Source organism: Lactuca sativa, chromosome 7, assembly GCF_002870075.4.
Source record: "Lactuca sativa cultivar Salinas chromosome 7, Lsat_Salinas_v11, whole genome shotgun sequence".
In the NCBI taxonomy this organism is placed as follows: domain Eukaryota; kingdom Viridiplantae; phylum Streptophyta; class Magnoliopsida; order Asterales; family Asteraceae; genus Lactuca; species Lactuca sativa.
In genome coordinates, this window is record NC_056629.2 from 108,373,434 (window position 1) to 108,394,754 (window position 21,321).

Here is a 21,321-nt window from a genome sequence, read left to right on the forward strand (position 1 = left end):
GGCTCCAAATGGACCACTTTAGCGAGTTCACGGCTGTATACCTAGAGTTTACGGCCGTAAACACTCACTTGGTCAATTCCTTCATGAATTAAGGTCTTAAATGAAAGGGTATAAAGTTCTATGCATTTTTCCAAGTCAAATGGGGAAGTTAGGGCATCATTTGGCCTCATTATGGGAGTTTACAGCCCATGGACCAATCCTTGGGGGGTTTACCTAGGTCCTTGGTTTCTTTAATGTTTAAAGCCCCTACATCAATTGTGGTTGATTCTAGACATTTTCCCATGCCATAGGAGGTGTTTAAGGGAAATTTTAACACCTTAAAAGGTGTTCACGGCCCATGAAGAGGGGTTTACGGTCCAAGAGTGTTCTTGGGCCATAAACTCATGCTTACTCCTCAAAATGCAAGGTTTTGGTATTCTAAGCTCGTATGTGTAAGTCCACAAGTCATATCTAATCCCTAGGAGTGATTTAGAAGGGTTTTGGGGCTTCAAAACCCCACTTAGGGGTGTTTACAGTCCAAGAGTGTTCTTGGTCTGTAAACACATGATTTGGCCCCTATTGGATGTCTTAAACACGAATTTGCATGTTAAATGAGCTAAACAACAAGTTAGGGTAGATCATTTACTAGTTTGGGGCTTGAAAGAGGCGGTTTTTGGATCGAAAGCAACTTGTAGAGAGAGAGAGAGAGAGAGTAGAGAGAGAGTGAAAAGGGTGTAAATGAGGTTTACTCACCCTTATATAGGGGTTTGAGTTGGTGGCTCGGTGGAAATCTACCCGATACTGACGTTAAATGGGGCTTTTGTTCGCACCCGATTAAATGGTCGTAATTTGACTTGGTTGTAACTAAAATTTTTCAAGGGAATATTGAGGGCGTTTCTAATTTTTTCCAACCCTTACGACGTCATAATAAAGTCCCTATTTAATTATCCTAATCCAAAAGGTTAACGGACGATTAATAAAGCGGGTTTTTATTAACGGACGATGAGGTTAAAAAAATGACAGGATAAATTTCGGGTTGTCACACTAATAACTATTATTACAAGTACAACTCCAACCTGACTAGCAATCGTAGCTTTTAAAAACCGTTGTTGAACTCTGAACAAATCAATGACGCGTCCATTAGATAAGTGATCATATATTCCTCCATTCTAGATATCATATGGACTGAGACATGGATTATAATCATTCTCTTTGTCCATTTGTTGTTTCCCGATTTCGAATTTATGACGACCGACTAATTGAACAAATCAAATAAGTCCAGGCTTGGCCAAGCACTTAGGTTTGTCATCACTAACTCATCGAGGGGCCCACGGATATCGCTTTTATCCCTTTAAGGGTAAAAGGAATGGATAAAATTTGACCCAAATGCTTGATTTCTATTACTTATCAAATCACACACAACAATATGTTTTATAACATCGACTTACCAGAGCGTTTTCATATTATCAATGTGCAACCAACTTGTAGTTACAACTCACATGTCAAGGTTTGAAGAATATAAGATATTATTGTCTCATGATTCACTCATGATAAAATCAATGAAGTGATTCAAATGAGCGTGGGTTGAATCCAATATTGAATCTTATTCCAAGAGCACTCATGAATACTGCAAATATGTCACCCAGGAAAACTACAGACCCATTCATGACAGTCTTGCATCAATACCTACTTTCAAAGTGTGATAGACTGTGGATGGTTTGAATAACCTAGTTATTCGGGAATTCAAAATATGCAAAGTGAAACACAAGAATAATATTAATCCTATATGGCCCGGAAACTTTTGAGGGTAAATAAAAAACACCTTTTATCTAAGCACCATTGTCACACCCCAAAACCGATAACAGCGGAATACGTTTCGAGGTAGATGACGTAGTGAACAGTATCATCACAATTGCATAATAGTAGAAACAAGAAACATACAACCATAGCATTACATAGTGAATTTAATTACAAGCGTGTTTTGTAATGTTTAACAATCACCCAAAAGTAAATAAAAAATAAGAGATGGGTCTTGTGTGCTCCACCTTCTCCAAAAATGCCGTGTCTGTACCTGTCTATCTTTGACCTGAAGATACAAGTTATTTTGAAAACGATTATCAGCATAAAGCTGGTGAGTTCATAAGAGTTTAGTGTGAGTTTTTGTATACAGAGCATTGGTGCGAAAAATGTATCGTTATTCATAAGTAGTAGAAACTTAGAAAAATCCCATATTTTTCCAGAAAATACATTTTTAGTGACAATCTGTGAAAAGTATGCATTCTTTATTTCTTTGAAACAGTTTATTGTAAAGTATATTGGCAAAACTCCAAGTAATAAATGTGATAGAATAGGTTAAGCCTGAAATCAGTGATAGAGGTGCAAGCTTCCTTTAGTGATAGATACTTACTTACTTCGGGATGTAGTTTAGCATTTAGTGTAGTATTTTACAGTAGTTGTAGAGTATTCCTTGTATATTACTAATAGTGAGGATAATAGAGGATCCCATGACCTTCCCAGTCATGCACAGTATAGTGAAGTAGTGGCATCCCTGGGCCTGAACGGCGCGGACTGAAATTAACAGTCGGGATGTGATAGCGTCTGCCCCGTATAGATCTATACATGTAGAGTCGTCTCCCTGCTGGAAAACTTTGGGCGTAGTGGATAGCGAATAGAGTATCTCGTAGTGGGTTAGTGTATTATTGTTTGTTTAGTGTTTTCTCTATTGTTATAGTGTAGTAATCTTTTAGTATTGATCATAGTGTATTCTCTTACTAGTGTATCGTCTAGTAATAGTGAGTATTATAGTGTAGATAGAAATGACTTTAGCGAGTAGTAGCTGTAGCAACCGTAACTATACCTATTATAGTTATGTTAGTGAGGACGGTTCTTGGCATGTTAGTGACTTTAGTATTAAGCGAAAGCAGTAACATTCGTATCCCACACTGATATACAGATTATATAACTAAGAAATCAACGACAGTCGGACAGATAACTACTACCCTAAGCCCACAATCAAACAAGAACAGGAAATAAGGCGAGATATCGGTCCTAAGTCCTCCAAGTCTTACTTATATAAATATATCAGAGTGGTTACATTTTATAAGTAAATTGATTAAATAAAAGTATTTTTCCAAAAGAACATTTAAAATCTGACTCACTGTTTAAAAATAGTTTGAAAAGGGTAAAACCCGTTTATAAGGCATAGGGACAAATCACATGTGATTTGAACTAAAGGTAGTGAATCACATGTGATTAATCCTTGTAACGCGGAAATTGTTCAGTAAAACTTTACATAAACATTTATAAGCAACTTGTATCTTCCCCTTAAAACATTTAAAACATTTGAAACGTTCATTAAAGGGGTATGAACTCACCTGAAATCGCAGAAATCGGGTGAATCGGGTAAATCGGGTAAAAGTGTCGATTGAGCGTTTGGTACCAAATAACCACTTGAGCACCTTTTAGGACCCTAATGTCATATGAAATATGTATTTTATAAGAAGTTAATCATCCTATGCTTTTCATTATAGTATTTGGACATTCTAGCATCGTTTTCGGGGTTTTAAGGCCTAGAGAGGGTTCCCGGGAGTGGTACAAGGCCATGAATGGTTTACGGGAGGGTCCATGAGCTCACTCCCTTGGAGTTTATGGCCTAAAAGCCACCCTTTGGGAGTTTACGGCCGTAAGCCCCCTAGGCTTGGCCGTAAACTCATGTGGTACTCCAAGGTGCATGATTAAGGCCTTATTTTACTTCCTTACTTTAATGGTATGTGTCTTGGACTAAAAGGGAAGGATTAAACATCATAATTTGTGACATTTTTGGGGAGTTTACGGCCAAGACTTGTTCTTGGGCCGTAAACTCCAATAAATCCTTCAAGATGTATGTTTTAATGGTACAACATGGTCTCATACACCTTAGATAAATCCTAGAAGGCCCTATAATGAGTTTTGGGACAATTTGGCATGAAATTTTGGGGAGTTTACGGCCCAAGAACATCCTTGGCCGTAAACTCTTCATTTTGCCTCCAAATGTGAAGTTTAATGGTACAACACACCTCCGAAGGCCTTAGAGTGGTTTAGGGACTTGTTTGACACAACTTTTTGGGTGTTTACGGCCCAAGCTTAAGCTAGGCCGTAAACTCCTCATTTTGTCCTCAAATGGTGTTGTTTGATGTACTTAAACATTTACTAGTGTCAAGGCTAAAATACTAAACACCCTAGATGAGTTTTTGGGACTTAAATCCAAGATTTTTGGGGTGTTTAAGGTGTTTACTGCCTAAGCACAAACTTGGGCCGTAAACTCCTTTTTAAGCATCAAATCCTTGTGTTTTAGTGTCCAAACTCTTCTAGATATATGCCTTAATTAGTATACTAGCTTAAAAGAAGGAAAAACTTGATCTTTGGCATGATTTTGGGGGTTTACGGCCTAAGGAGCTTCTTAGGCCGTAAACTCCTCTTTGGTCCTTGATTTCTATGATTTTGGCTCCTAAATTCAATGAAGCATGACTAGATTAAGATAGAGGATGAGTACTTACGTTTGGAAGTCGGAAATTAGCGGAATCGGGGTCGATTTCGAGTCTAGAGAGAGAAAGTAGAGAGAGTGGGTGTGTGGTAAAAGGGTATTCAAATGTTGTGTACACTCATTTCATATGTCTCGGGTATCGCACCCGATACACGGCTACCCGATGTTTAAAGTTAACTGGGTTAAAACTTTTTACCCGGGTGAAGTGGTTGAAAAGGTAATACAACTCTATTAGGTTAAACGGGGTTAACACATACGAGTTATATTTCTTATGATAATACCAAGCCATGCATAAATTTAGATATTCGGATATTGACGATTCCAAATATTACATAAAATAACGTATAGTGATACGTTCCGTTAGTGAAAATGAGATTTGTAACGGGAATAGATTTGGGGTTGTCACATCATCCCCCCGTTCGGGGAATTTCGTCCCGAAATTTAGAATACAACAGATACGTTACTACAATATTACTAAGCAAAGAGATGAGGATATTTGAGTTTCATTTGATCCTCGCGCTCCCAAGTGAATTCCGGTCCTCGCTTGGCGTTCCACCGAACCTTCACAATTGGGATGCGGCTTTGTTTCGTCCGTTTTACTTCACGATCCAAGACCTCCGCAGGTTCTTCCACGAAGTTGAGGCTCTCATTGATCTCGATCTCGTCGAGAGGAATCACGAGAGTCTCGTCAGACAGACATTTCTTCAAGTTTGAGACGTGGAAAGTAGGATGTATGTTACTTAGCTCACGGGGTAAGTTTAGTTTGTAAGCTACAGGGCCGATTCTAGCAAGAATCTCAAAAGGCCCTATGTACCTTGGGTTTAACTTTCCACGCTTCCCGAAGCGTATCGTGCCTTTCCAGGGCGAGACCTTTAGAAGGACCCGGTCTCCCACCTAGAATTCCAAGGGTTTTCTTCGTTTGTCGGCGTAGCTTTTCTGTCGATCCCTAGCGGCTTTTAGTCGTTCACGTATCTGTACAATCTTCTCGGTCGTCTCTCGAATGATCTCTGGACCAGTGAGGGCGCTGTGAGGAACTCGTCCTTTAGCTAACTGAGTGTGTCCCACCTCGGCCCAGCACAAAGGGGATCTGCACTTCCGGCCGTAGAGGGCTTCGAATGGAGCTGCCTTGATGCTCGTATGATAACTATTGTTGTAGGAAAACTCCACAAGAGGTAAGTGTGTATCCCACGATTTCCCGAAGTCGATCACACAAGCTCGCAGCATGTCTTCTAATGTTTGGATCGTCCTCTCACTTTGCCCGTCAGTCTGCGGATGGTAGGCTGTACTCATGTCCAGCCTCGTCCCTAGTGCCTTTTGTAATGATTGCCAAAATCTAGAGGTGAATCTACTATCTCTGTCTGATATAATAGATATAGGGATGCCATGCAATCGTACTATTTCTTTTATATAAGTCCTAGTGAGCTTTTCCATCTTGTCCGTCTCCTTGATGGGTAGAAAGTGGGCAGACTTGGTCAATATGTCGACGATGACCCATATGGTATCTAATCCACCTGCTGTCTTGGGCAGCTTGGTGATAAAGTCCATTGTGATTCGCTCCCACTTCCATTCTGGTATTTCCGGTTGTTGGAGGAGTCCTGATGGCTTTTGACATTCGACCTTGACCTTCGCGCAAGTAAGGCACTTACTTACAAAGGTAGCGATCTCCGCTTTCATGTTCGGCCACCAGTATAGTTTTTTGAGATCCAGATACATCTTATCTGAACCCGGGTGGACGGAGTAACGAGTGTTGTGTGCTTCCCTCATAACCAAATCTCTGAAACCTCCATGGTGCGGAGTCCAGATTCGGTCCATAAAGTAATAGGCTCCGTCACCCTTAACCTCCAGATTTTTATCCATTCCGCGCAGGGATTCTCCCGTCACGTTTCCAGGCTTTAAGGCTTCCAGCTGAGCCTCTTTGATCTGCGTGGATAGATGTGAATGTATAGTCATTGTCAACGACTTGGTCCTTCGTCCGGAATATTCCTTTCTGCTCAGAGCGTCAGCTACTACGTTGGCTTTCCCCGGATGATATCTAATTTCGCAGTCGTAATCGTTAAGTAACTCGACCCATCGACGCTGTCTCATGTTGAGTTCTTTTTGGTTCAGTATATGTTGAAGGCTTTTATGATCAGTGTACACCACGCTCTTCGTCCCATACAAGTAGTGTCTCCAGATTTTTAGTGCGAAGACGACCGCTCCTAACTCGAGGTCGTGAGTAGTGTAGTTCACTTCATGGTTCTTTAGCTGTCTCGAGGCATAGGCGATAACCTTGCCTCGTTGCATCAAGACACAACCGAGCCCCTGATTGGATGCATCACAGTATACGACGAAATCTTCTGTCCCTTCGGGAAGGGATAATACTGGTGCGGTGCATAGGGCTCGCTTCAGGGTCTGAAATGCCCTCTCCTGTTTCTCTTCCCAGTCGAATGATACACCCTTCTGTGTTAACATGGTGAGAGGTTTCGCAATCCGAGAGAAATTTTGGATGAATCGACGGTAGTAGCCAGTGAGGCCTAGAAATTGACGAATTTCCGTAGGCGTCTTTGGTGCTGACCAGTTCTCAATAGCCTTGATTTTGGAGGGGTCCACGTGGATTCCGTCTTCACTGACCACGTGCCCTAAGAATTCAACTCTTCGGATCCAAAACTCGCACTTAGAGAACTTCGCATACAACTTCTCGGATCGCAGGGTTTCCAGGACTAATCGTAAATGATTTTCGTGCTCTTCCTCGCTCCGAGAGTAGACGAGTATGTCGTCAATAAAGACGATGACGAACTGATCTAAATATGGACGACATACCCTATTCATCAAGTCCATGAATACTGCGGGGGCGTTAGTCAGTCCAAAGGGCATCACTACGAACTCAAAATGCCCGTAGCGGGTTCGGAAGGCTGTCTTTGGAACATCTTCCTCAAGCACCCGTAACTGATGATACCCCGATCTAAGATCAATCTTGGAGAAGTAACTTGCTCCTTGGAGTTGGTCGAATAGGTCGTCGATACGAGGGAGAGGATAGCGATTTTTGATTGTGAGTTTATTGAGTTCCCTATAATCGATGCACATCCGAAACGACCCTTCCTTTTTCTTCACGAATAAGACCGGAGCTCCCCAAGGTGAGAAGCTCGGTCTTATAAAGCCCTTGCTGAGAAGTTCGTTGAGTTGACCGGATAGTTCTTTCATTTCGGCGGGCGCTAGACGGTACGACGACTTAGCTACGGGGGTAGCTCCTGGGATTAGGTCGATTCTGAATTCAACCTGTTGTTTGGGAGGTAGGCCTGGAAGATCCTCTGGAAAGACGTCAGGAAAATCGCATACTACAGGAATGTCTTTTGGATCTTTCGATTTCTGGTTAGTGTCGACGACGTGAGCAAGAAAGGCGCGATATTCCTTGCGCAAGTATTTCTGAGCCTGAATACTAGAGATGATACGAAGGTTTGTACTTGGCTTATCTCCGTATATCAATAGGGTCTCTCGATTCGGAAAGTTCAGGCGAATGGCTTTCTCGGAGCATAGAATGTCGGCGTAGTGAAGGCTTAGCCAATCCATACCAACAATGACATCAAAATTTTTGATTGAGACTGGTATAAGATCGATTAAAAAGGGGTGATCATCTAACGTGAGAGTACAACCTATATAGATTTCATTAGAGCTTTATGTCTTCCCATTAGCCATTTCTACGACGAATGTTTCTTTTAGTGGTTGAGGGGTTTGTTTGAGTAAGTGTTTAAAGTTTTGATTTATGAAGCTTCTTTCTGCACCACTATCGAATAAGACACAGGGATAAGAGTTGTTGAGAAGAAACGTACCCGTGACCACCGTGGGATCGGCTACCGCTTCATTGTGACCGATAGCAAGTAACCTTCCAGTTCCCCCAGCATTTGCAGCCTTCGGACAGTTCTTCTTAAAATGGCCCACTTCACCGCAGCCATAACAAGTCGGGGTCACTCCCGTACCAGGAACCTGTGTGATAGGTTTGGGGGGGGCCTTGCAAAACCGGACATTATGGCCCTTTCGTCCGCAGTTGGAACACTGCAATTCACGGCAAGGACCGTTGTGGTGAAAAGGGCACTTGGGACACTTAGGCAAGTTTCCACTGTAAGCCTTCGGTGGGGCTGGAGCAGCTGGTGTGGCTGGGATGGTGGCAGCATGGACCGCCACAATTTGCTGATCCTTGGAGTTGGTTTGAGTTTTCTTTCCTTTCTTCTTATCCCATCGTTTCCTCTTTCTATCAGATGATCCGGATGGTGCAGTGGTTGTTGTGGTTGTTGTTGCTGGAGTGGGGGAGATTTCGTGGTTGATCAGACTCTGGGCCAATTCCTTGGCTCTGTCGAAAGTGGTAGGGCGTGAGGCCAGAACATTTCCTCGATACGGGGGCACTAAACCCCAGATGTATCATTCAATCTTCTTGCTTTCAGAGGGGATCATGCTGGGACACATAGCCGCCAAGTCGCAAAACCTGGCCGTATAAGCTGTTATGTCGGTCCCCTTCATCTTGAGGTTCCAGAGTTCTTCCTCAAGCTTCTGAACTTCGCCCCTAGGACAGTACTCTCCTCTCATAAGATCTTTTAGAGTGTCCCAGCCCATGGCATTGGCTGTGACCAAGGAGAGTGCGTTGACATGGCCGTTCCACCATGACAAGGCCCTGTTAGTGAGGGTAGCAGTAGCGAACTTGATTTTGCTCTCTTCGGGACAAGAGCACATCTCGAATACAGCTTCGGTTCTTTCGAACCATTGGGACAATGCCAGAATTCCTCCGGTACCATCGAAGAAAGCAGGTTTACAAACATGAAGTCCTTATAAGTGCATCCCTGCACCCTCTGATGGACTTCACCGAACCTGGAGTTACTACCGCTCGCATCTCCCGAGTTCATTTGGGCCATGGCTGCTGTTACAGCCGCAGTCACAGCCGTTTGGAACAACACCGGATCGAACTGCGGAGGAGGAGGTGGTGGAGGAGGGGTTTGAGTTGCGGGTCTTCCTCTGCTGGGACGCTTTCGTGGAGGCATCCTTCACTGGAAGATCATAGAAATGATAGCAATAGTAAGAGCCTATTGCGAATATCAATAGAGTGTTTCGTGGATTGAATCAACATAATCCAAGATTAGGGTAAGAGTTATAGCAATAGAGAAATCATCTGCCAATATATTGGTATTAATGATGCAACACCAGTTCATGAAAATTGACCTAGCAGTAGGTCTTACATCATACCATAGAGAAAATGTTGGCAGTTTAGAGGTTCAACTAGAGTACTTTTAAACTAGGAAAGTTTACAGACAAGTGACCTACGGAACATAGAGATAAAAGGCTAGTCCTTTAAGCAAAAGAGTGAGGTAACTAGATGTCTCCTACTGGCGACGGTTGCTGGTTGGGCGAATCCTCAGATCCGCTAGTTGATGCATAACTTCTTGAAGGTGTCGATCATGAGTCCTTTGGCGTGCTTGGAGTTCCATAACTTCAGCTCGGGATGCAGCCAGCTGATGCTGCAGAGCCTCGTTGGTCCTCCTTGTCCTGTCCATGGCTTCTTCGAGTTGGCGGATGCGAACAGTGTTGAGGTTTGAGTTGGCATCCACTTCTACAACTCGACCAATAGCAGCTTGACCTTGCTCAACATTCCTGGCAATCCTTCGGATCATGATGGGCAGAACCCGATCCGCCGATCCTCCTTCGCTTATGTTGTAGAAGCTTCGGTCTCCATTGTAAGGCAAGGGCTGACCCTGCTCCTCGCTCCATCGATGCAAGGATATTGCCCACATAGGAGTGGGGCCCTGAAATGCCGGTCGGGGGTTAGGGTTCGGGGCTTCAGGAGGTTGGTTGTTGACTTCTGGCTCGGAGCTCGAGCTATCCGAGAAGCCTTCAGCATGATGATCATCCAAAGGAATAGGGTGATCGTCATCTGACTCCTCTTCGAGCCATCCTCCATTGCCCTGGTTCGGAAAGTACGGATCACCGGGTAGGTGGAAGCCAGCCATGCTATCTACGCGAGAAAGGGGGGGGGGAAGAGGATTAATAGACGTACTATTCAAAGATACTTATAGGATGAATCATTACTAGTTGACCCAATACTTGCATAGTGCATACCGATTACATGTAACCGAAGCAAGATAGTCCTTCGAATAAACCACCCTAACTTCAGACCCCCAATCAAACAAGAACAGGGAATGAAGCAAAGGCTGCAGATTCTGAGTCTATAGCGCCCTAATCACATGTAATCGTGGTGTATCCACTTAGCAACTATTGTCCTACTAGTAACGACCCTTTTTGTTAACACATACGTATAATCTAGAGATACAGAATACTCCTATAGTATTCTTATGTTAGCGTTATTGTGGTATTGTTGGTAAGTTTTAGACTTGTTGCAACATCACAACCAAACTTAGGCACATGCTAGTCACCCTCAGAAAAACGTAGTTGATCAGGCTACATCATCCTGAATGTGAATATATGTCTCTAAACCCGATTGTGTTGCCCAACAATCTTAATACTTTCGTTTTGTTCTAGGACGATACTGACTCCTGTGTTTTATAGTGATGTGTGTATATACTTAGTTAGATCTTTTAGATACTTAACAGTATATATTCTTGGTCAGAGTGTTTTAGTCCCGAAGTGTTTATAGTTCGTATATCTTTTATAGGTTGATATACTTGATTCACTATAAACAATGCTCTGATACCAATCTGTCACACCCCAAAACCGATAACGGCGGAATACGTTTCGGGGTAGATGACGTAGTGAACAGTATCATCACAATTGCATAATAGTAGAAACAAGAAACATACAACCATAGAATTACATAGTGAATTTAATTACAAGCGTGTTTTGTAATGTTTAACAATCACCCAAAAGTAAATCAAAAATAAGAGATGGGTCTTGTGTGCTCCACCTTCTCCAAAAATGCCGCGTCTGTACCTGTCTATCTTTGACCTGAAGATACAAGTTATTTTGAAAACGATTATCAGCATAAAGCTGGTGAGTTCATAAGAGTTTAGTGTGAGTTTTTGTATACAGAGCATTGGTGCGAAAAATGTATCGTTATTCATAAGTAGTAGAAACTTAGAAAAATCCCATATTTTTCCAGAAAATACATTTTTAGTGACAATCTGTGAAAAGTATGCATTCTTCATTTCTTTGAAACAGTTTATTGTAAAGTATATTGGCAAAACTCTAAGTAATATATGTGATAGAATAGGTTAAGCCTGAAATCAGTGATAGAGGTGCAAGCTTCCTTTAGTGATAGATACTTACTTACTTCGGGATGTAGTTTAGCATTTAGTGTAGTATTTTAGAGTAGTTGTAGAGTATTCCTTTTATATTACTAATAGTGAGGATAATAGAGGATCCCATGACCTTCCCAGTCATGCACAGTATAGTGAAGTAGTGGCATCCCTGGGCCTGAACGGCGCGGACTGAAATTAACAGTCGGGATGTGATAGCGTCTGCCCCGTATAGATCTATACATGTAGAGTCGCCTCCCTGCTGGAAAACTTCGGGCGTAGTGGATAGTGAATAGAGTATCTCGTAGTGGGTTATTGTATTATTGTTTGTTTAGTGTTTTCTCTATTGTTATAGTGTAGTAATCTTTTAGTATTGATCATAGTGTATTCTCTTACTAGTGTATCGTCTAGTAATAGTGAGTATTATAGTGTAGATAGAAATGACTTTAGCGAGTAGTAGCTGTAGCAACCGTAACTATACCTATTATAGTTATGTTAGTGAGGACGGTTCTTGGCATGTTAGTGACTTTAGTATTAAGCGAAAGCAGTAACATTCGTATCCCACACTGATATACAGATTATATAACTAAGAAATCAACGACAGTCGGACGGATAACTACTACCCTAAGCCCACAATCAAACAAGAACAGGAAATAAGGCGAGATATCGGTCCTAAGTCCTCCAAGTCTTACTTATATAAATATATCAGAGTGGTTACATTTTATAAGTAAATTGATTAAATAAAAGTATTTTTCCAAAAGAACATTTAAAATCTGACTCACTGTTTAAAAATAGTTTGAAAAGGGTAAAACCCGTTTATAAGGCATAGGGACAAATCACATGTGATTTGAACTAAAGGTAGTGAATCACATGTGATTAATCCTTGTAACGCAGAAATCGTTCTGTAAAACTTTACATAAACATTTATAAGCAAATTGTATCTTCCCCCTAAAACATTTAAAACATTTGAAAGGTTCATTAAAGGGGTATGAACTCACCTGAAATCGCGGAAATCGGGTGAATCGGGTAAATCGGGTAAAAGTGTCGATTGAGCGTTTGGTACCAAATAACCACTTGAGCACCTTTTAGGACCCTAATGTCATATGAAATATGTATTTTATAAGAAGTTAATCATCCTATGCTTTTCATTATAGTATTTGGACATTCTAGCATCGTTTTCGGGGTTTTAAGGCCTAGAGAGGGTTCCCGGGAGTGGTACAAGGCCATGAATGGTTTACGGGAGGGTCCATGAGCTCACTCCCTTGGAGTTTATGGCCTAAAAGCCACCCTTTGGGAGTTTACGGCCGTAAGCCCCCTAGGCTTGGCCGTAAACTCATGTGGTACTCCAAGGTGCATGATTAAGGCCTTATTTTACTTCCTTACTTTAATGGTATGTGTCTTGGACTAAAAGGGAAGGATTAAACATCATAATTTGTGACATTTTTGGGGAGTTATGGCCAAGACTTGTTCTTGGGCCGTAAACTCCAATAAATCCTTCAAGATGTATGTTTTAATGGTACAACATGGTCTCATACACCTAAGATAAATCCTAGAAGGCCCTATAATGAGTTTTGGGACAATTTGGCATGAAATTTTGGGGAGTTTACGGCCCAAGAACATCCTTGGCCGTAAACTCTTCATTTTGCCTCCAAATGTGAAGTTTAATGGTACAACACACCTCCAAAGGCCTTAGAGTGGTTTAGGGACTTGTTTGACACAACTTTTTGGGTGTTTACGGCCCAAGCTTAAGCTAGGCCGTAAACTCCTCATTTTGTCCTCAAATGGTGTTGTTTGATGTACTTAAACATTTACTAGTGTCAAGGCTAAAATACTAAACACCCTAGATGAGTTTTTGGGACTTAAATCCAAGATTTTTGGGGTGTTTAAGGTGTTTACGGCCTAAGCACAAACTTGGGCCGTAAACTCCTTTTTAAGCATCAAATCCTTGTGTTTTAGTGTCCAAACTCTTCTAGATATATGCCTTAATTAGTATACTAGCTTAAAAGAAGGAAAAACTTGATCTTTGGCATGATTTTGGGGGTTTACGGCCTAAGGAGCTTCTTAGGCCATAAACTCCTCTTTGGTCCTTGATTTCTATGATTTTGGCTCCTAAATTCAATGAAGCATGACTAGATTAAGATAGAGGATGAGTACTTACGTTTGGAAGTCGGAAATTAGCGGAATCGGGGTCAATTTCGAGTCTAGAGAGAGAAAGTAGAGAGAGAGTGGGTGTGTGGTAAAAGGGTATTCAAATGTTGTGTACACTCATTTCATATGTCTCGGGTATCGCACCCGATACACGGCTACCCGATGTTTAAAGTTAACTGGGTTAAAACTTTTTACCCGGGTGAAGTGGTTGAAAAGGTAATACAACTCTATTAGGTTAAACGGGGTTAACACATACGAGTTATATTTCTTATGATAATATCAAGCCATGCATAAATTTAGATATTCGGATATTGACGATTCCAAATATTACATAAAATAACATATAGTGATACGTTCCGTTAGTGAAAATGGGATTTGTAACGGGAATAGATTTGGGGTTGTCACAACCATATTGATTACTCATTATTCATTGTATAATGTTTCGATTTATCAACGTAATACTTGAATTAGAAAATAATAGTCATGCCATGCTCCAAGCATGGACACTATGCTTGTCTAAACAATAGTTATGCCATGCTCCAAGCTTGCACACTATGTTTGTCTATGATCCTTACTCTGTGAAACAGATCGATTGATGATATTTCAATGATGCTTATTTCACAATCCAAATCCTTATTGTAAATGTAAGAATACCAAACTCTTGCCATTTACTGTAATATGTTAGATTGTAAACTTATATGCAATGATCCTCTTGTAATTAATATGCACACAATTCACAAAGACTTGGCAACATACATTACAAAGTATTCTAATAGAGATCAATTCTATGGAAACGAAGTTTCACATTCAAAGTACATTCCTTTGAATATCCTTCTTTGCATTAAGTTTTTTAATCTTACACAGATTTGAAGAATGACTTCCACCTATGGAAACAATTCCATATTGCCATTTTGATTATCACTTCTGAACAAGAGTTGCCTCTTTTTTTTCAGAATATGTCAATATGGTCCTTTCCAAAGTTTACACTATACTTCCAATTATCCATGAGCAACCAATCTTTGGTAAACTTCAGTTTGTCCTCGACAATTTCTTAATCATTTTAGTTATATCCAGTTCTAGTCCTTGTTCCCTCTTAATGCCCTACATTTGGAAAACTTAGAATGGATAAATATTATTGATGCGTGTATGGGCTTGATTTAGTGAGTGGGGTAATGTTTAGGTAAATTATGCTAGAATAACAACCACATATGATATGTGAATGGAAAGAAATGGATAAATTAGTAACAACTCAAGACCTATTAAGTTGTATACCGGTGAAAACAATCCAAGACCTATTGGGTTGAGTTCGTATCAAGTCAAGAACACGTCCCAACAAGATAATTTGTGAATTATAACAATAATTCAAAGTAAACAAAGGGTTCTTTGATTAAAAATTCGTGTATTATCTTTCCCATGCATAAACTTGGCTTTATATGAAGCCTTTATTACAAACTTGGTGGTTACAAGCCAACCAACCAATTATTCATTAAAACTAGTAAATGAAATTTAAGGAAACTCTTGAAATAACACAAAAAACGTCCAAAACACTTGAGGATGAAGAAAAAACATCTATGCTTCATTAAGGAGCCATAAGAAGCATTAACGAGCCATCAGAAGCATTAAAGTGTAACCCTAATCCACCAAATAGTGATAAAAACGGCTAGGAGGCTTTATGAAGTAAAAAATAATGTTTTTAGCACTTTTGAAGCCTTAAAAATGTTGCCCTAGACTTCATGCAACCCTAATTCAATTTGTGGGTTACCATGCACAACCCAACCATTGAGCCCAAACCACCTTCTAGCCCACTAGTAATCACTACTCCATCACATTTTGGGCTTTCATGATCCATGCATGGATCATCCCCTGCCCCTTTGAAAGGAATTGACCTCAATTCATCAAGTCCATCATCATCAAGATAAGGTGAAAGATCTCCCACATTAAAGGTAGCATGCACTCCATGGTCTCCTCCTAAATCTACCTTGTAAGCATTATCATTGACACGTGACACCACTTTATAAGGACCTTCGGCTCTTGGCATTAACTTGTTTTTCCTTTTGTTAGGAAAACGTTCTTTCCTCATATGCACCCACACCAAGTCACCATCTTGAAAGACACGTGGTTTCCTATGTTTGTTGGACTTCTGTTTGTACAACTCATTCATAGCTTCAATCTTCTCATGAACTTGTTGGTGTAGTTTCATCATAGCCTTCAACTTGTCATTCGCATCCTTGTGAACCAATTCATCCTTTGGCAATGGAATCAAATCCAAAGGCATGTAAGGATTCACACCATACACCACCTCAAAAGGAGAGTGACCTGTAGCATAAGTAAGAGAACGATTATAGGCAAATTCAACATGTGCAAGTTTGATGACCCAATCTTTTTGAGTTTTGCTAACCAACCCTCTCAACAAAGTACCCAAAGTTCTATTAGTCACCTCCATTTGCCCATCCGTTTGTGGATGATGGGATGTACTAAAAAGTAACTTTGTACCCACTTTCCTCCATAAAGTGTTCCAAAAGTAACTTAGAAACTTGGAATCCCTATCAGAAACAATTGTTTTAGGAATACCATGCGAACGAACCACCTCTTTAAAATACAAATCAGCCACATTAGATGCATCATTGGTTTTATGACATGGCACAAAGTGAGCCATTTTTGAAAACCTATCCACCACCACCATAATGGAATCCTTCCCCCTTTGAGTTCTAGGCAAATCCATAATGAAATCCATGGACACATCTTCCCAAGGACAAATAGAAACTAGCAAAGGAGTGTAAACACCATGCTTGAAAGTTGTTTTTGCCATGTGACATGTAACACACTTGCTCACTATGTTGGTTACATCCCCCAACATTTTTGGCCAAAAGAAATGTTCTTTAAGCACCTCCAAAGTTTTGGTAATGCCAAAATGACCAGCCAAACCACCGCCATGAGCTTCATGAATCAGCAACTCCTGTATTACATGTTTTGGGACACAAAGGCGGTTGCCTTTGAATAGAAAGCCATCTTGAATCACAAATTCACCAGTAGGACCACCTACACAATTCAAAAACATATCTCCAAAGTCCATATCAGATTGATAATGGTCCTTTAGAGTTTCAAATCCCAAGAAACGAACATCCAAAGTCACCAATAATGAGTAATGCCTCGAGAGTGCATCAGCCACCACATTGCTTTTGCCATCCTTGTATTTGCATGAAAAATGAAAGGATTGCAAGAACTCCACCCACTTTTCATGTCTTGTTCTCAACTTTTGTTGCCCATTGATGTACTTCAAGGATTCATGATCAGAATGCAAAATAAAATGATTTGCACGCAAATAATGACTCCAATGATCTAAAGCACGAACAATAGCATAAAACTCCTTATCATAAGTGCAATAATTTAAACGAGCACCACCCAAATTTTCAAAAAAAAAAGTCATAGGACCTTTGGATTGGATCAAAACAGCCCCAATACCAACTCCACTTGCATCACACTCCACCTCAAATGGTTGAGAAAAATCTGGAAGAGCCAAAATAGGAGCATCACACAATAATGCCTTGAGTTTCTCAAACGCCTTTTGAGCTTCTTCTCCCCATGCAAAGGCTCCTTTCTTCAAACAACCTGTCATGGGACTTGCAATGGTGCTAAAATCACGAACAAATCTTCTGTAGAAAGAAGACCATGAAATGATCTAACTTCAGAAATGTTAGTAGGAATAGGCCATGACTTGATTGCTTCTGTTTTGTATGGGTCTACGGACACGCCATTTCTTGACACCACAAAAGCCAAAAATACCACTTCTTCCACTATAAACGAACATTTTTCTTGCTTCCCATAGAGTTTTTGCGCTCTAAGATTCTCGAAAACCTATTTTAAGTGCACTAAACGATCCTCCAAGCTCTTGCTATATACCAAGATATCATCAAGGTACACCACCACAAACCTGCCCAAAAAAGATTTTAGCACTTCATTCATTAGTCGCATGAAAGTGCTAGGTGCATTAGTTAGACCAAAAGGCATCACGGTCCATTCATACAAGCCATGTTTAGTTTTAAAGGCTGTTTTCCATTCATCCCCTTCACGCATACGAATTTCATGGTAACCACTTCTCAAATCAATTTTTGAGAACACAGTAGAACCATGCAACTCGTCCAACAAATCATCAACTCTAGGAATGGGAAATCAGTATTTTATGGTGATGTTATTAACAACCCTACTATCAACACACATCCTCCAAGAACCATCTTTTTCTGAAACCAACAAAACCGGAACATCACAAGGAGTTAGGCTTTCACGAACATAACCCATTTTCATGAGTTCATCAATTTGTTTTTGCAACTCCTTTGTCACCTCCGGATTACATCTATAGGCAGCTTTATTAGGCAAAGGGGCACCCGAAATAAGGTCAATTTGGTGTTTGATACCACGGATTGGAGGCCAACCCAGTGGTAATTCTCTTGGAAACACATCTTGAAACTCTAAAAGCAAATCAACAATAGCTTTTTCTCCATGCACCATCTTCTCCACCTTTGCATGCTCTTTGGGCACAAGCATGTAAATCACATCACCTTTGTTAAGAACTTGCTCCACCTCCCTTTCACTAGAAAACACAGAAAGATTAGGTTTTTTTACTTGTTTAGAATTCATGGACCTTATCGCCGTTGGGGACATGGGTTTTAACACAATTTTTTTATTATTGTGTTTCAACTCATATTCATTGCTCCTCCCTCTATGTAACACATCCCTATCAAATTGCCAAGGATGCCCCAACAAAATATGACATGCATCCATAGGAATAACATCACACAACACTTCATCTTCATAAGACCCCATAGTTAGACCAACTCTAACCTGTTTTGTCACCTTTATTTTGCTTCCATCATCCAACCAATGAAGAGCATATGGTTTTGGATGGTTTGTAGTAGACAAACCCAATTTGGTCACCATTTCATTAGAAGCAACATTAATACAACTTCCACCATCAATAATCAAACTACACCACTTGTCTCTAACCAAACATTTGGTGTGAAACAATTGGTCTCGTTGATCCATATCAGCCACAGTTTGAACCCCTTGAGTTTTAAGGGTTCTAAGCACCAAAACTGTATCATACACCGGTGCTTCGTACTCTACCTCCTACTCTTCTTCCTCTTCTTTTTGTGTATCATGAAAAATACCCTCCAACCTCTCTTCTTCCTCCAACTCTTCACAACATTCAATGGCCTCCCTTAAAGTCACCACCCTTTTGTTTGGACAAGAATTTTGGTAATGAACAAAACCTTGACACTTGAAACATCTAATTTTCTCCAAACTAGTTTCTTTGGTACCGCTAGTAAGTTTAGGAGCAACGGGAACACTACTAGAACCAGAAGGAGTAGAAACAGAATTTTGTCTATTGCTAGACTCGGGCTTGGACCACGACTTTGACTTGGGACTTTCGAGACTTGAACTTGAACTCCCACCATAACGTTCTTTGGCTTGCCCCTCCAACTTCAAACACAAACCACAAAGAGTTCCAAAATCAGCATAAGGATATAACTCCACAACATTGGCAATGTTGTAGTTCAACCCTTTTAGAAAACGAGTCATTTTTTGTTCTTTAATTTCTTCAATATCCCCCATCAACGACAACATCTCAAATTCATCAATGTATTCTCCAACACTCATTTTTCCTTTCCTCAAATCAGCAATCTTCTTGTAAGTGGCAATTCTATGAGTAGAAGGAACATATCTCTTTCTTAGCTTTCGTTTTAGAGAAAGCCAAGAACAAAATTTTTCTTTGCCTTCATGGGTTCTCTTGGCCTTAAGCCCTTCAAACCATAATGAAGCACCACCACTTAGCTTGAGAATGGCATACTTGCACCTTTTTTCGTCATCAACTTCCTTGAACTCGAACATTCTTTCAATCTTCCTTTCCCACTCCAAGTAGCATTCAGGATCAGTTCCACCAACAAATTCAGGCAATTCAGACACCTTGAATTCTTCCACAACCCTATGTTCACCACGACGGGGTTGCCTTGGATTTCCAACTTCTTGGATGCTTCTTGATGCTTCTAGAAGATTTTGTAGGAACTTCGGATCATAAAAATCCATTCTGCGCTCTGATACCACTTATGATGCGTGTATGGGCTTGATTTAGTGAGTGGGGTAATGTTTAGGTAAATTAAGCTAGAATAACAACCACATATGATATGTGAATGGAAAGAAATGGATAGATTAGTAACAACTCAAGACATATTAAGTTGTATACCGGTGAAAACAATCCAAGACCTATTGGGTTGAGTTCGTATCAAGTCAAGAACACGTCCCAACAAGATAATTTGTGAATTATAACAATAATTCAAAGTAAACAAAGGGTTCTTTGATTAAAAATTCGTGTATTATCTTTCCCATGCATAAACTTGGCTTTATATGAAGCCTTTATTACAAACTTGGTGGTTACAAGCCAACCAACTAATTATTCATTAAAACTAGTAAATGAAATTTAAGGAAACTCTTGAAATAACACAAAAAAACGTCCAAGACACTTGAGGATGAAGAAAAAACGTCTATGCTTCATTAAGGAGCCATAAGAAACATTAATGAGCCATCAGAAGCATTAAAGTGTAACCCTAATCCACCAAAGAGTGATAAAAACGGCTAGGAGGCTTTATGAAGTAAAAAGTAACGTTTTTAGCACTTATGAAGCCTTAAAAATGTTGCCCTGGCCTTCATGCAACCCTAATTCAATTTGTGGGTTACCATGCACAACCCAACCATTGAGCCCAAACCACCTTCTAGCCCACTAGTAATCACCAGTCCATCACATTTTGGGCTTTCATGATCCATGCATGGATCAATTATAGCACATGTGATCGAGCCTATACCCAAAGCATATGAGACACGATTCAGGATGTCTCACATAAAGACGTGATAAATGACCAGACTTTTGCTAAAATATTGTTTTTGCCATGTTCTCACAATTCGAAATGTGAAGAGGGATGCCGTAATCATAAACAAATTTTGAGAATGCAACATATATGGAATTTCCTTATGTTGAACCATTCCAACATAACATTCATGTATATCCTTGACTAAAGTTGATTAAAATCTCAATCTAAGCTTGTAGAATTGGAATGAAGTATAAAATCCTCTCCCTTAATTATAGCAAAACAACTTTTCAAAGTGAATTGAAACTTTTGTTTTCTATAATTAACATTGCTAACTTGCAACATTTAACATAATAATCATGCTACCACTAGCATAATGATTATTATCTTACTAGAATAACACTTATGCTCCCACTAGCTTTGACATGTACCCAGAAATTAACTGGACATCTAGAAATCATTACTTTATTGACTTTCTTACCAAAGTTCAGATTTCTGATACGAGATTGTTTTGATAAGACTTTATCAAAATGATACACCTTTCCATAAATAACTCACATGTGTGTCTAAACAATTATGAAGAGGGATGTCGTAATCATAATGT

General features: G+C 40.2%; 1 protein-coding gene across 1 annotated transcript; it reads right to left on the reverse strand.

The window, feature by feature from the left end:
• Positions 1-18,984: 18,984 nt before the first annotated feature.
• Positions 18,985-19,941, reverse strand: LOC128127304 (uncharacterized). The gene has a single exon (XM_052765763.1). The coding sequence runs from the start codon at positions 19,939-19,941 to the stop codon at positions 18,985-18,987; it is 957 nt and encodes a 318-aa protein (XP_052621723.1).
• Positions 19,942-21,321: the final 1,380 nt, after the last annotated feature.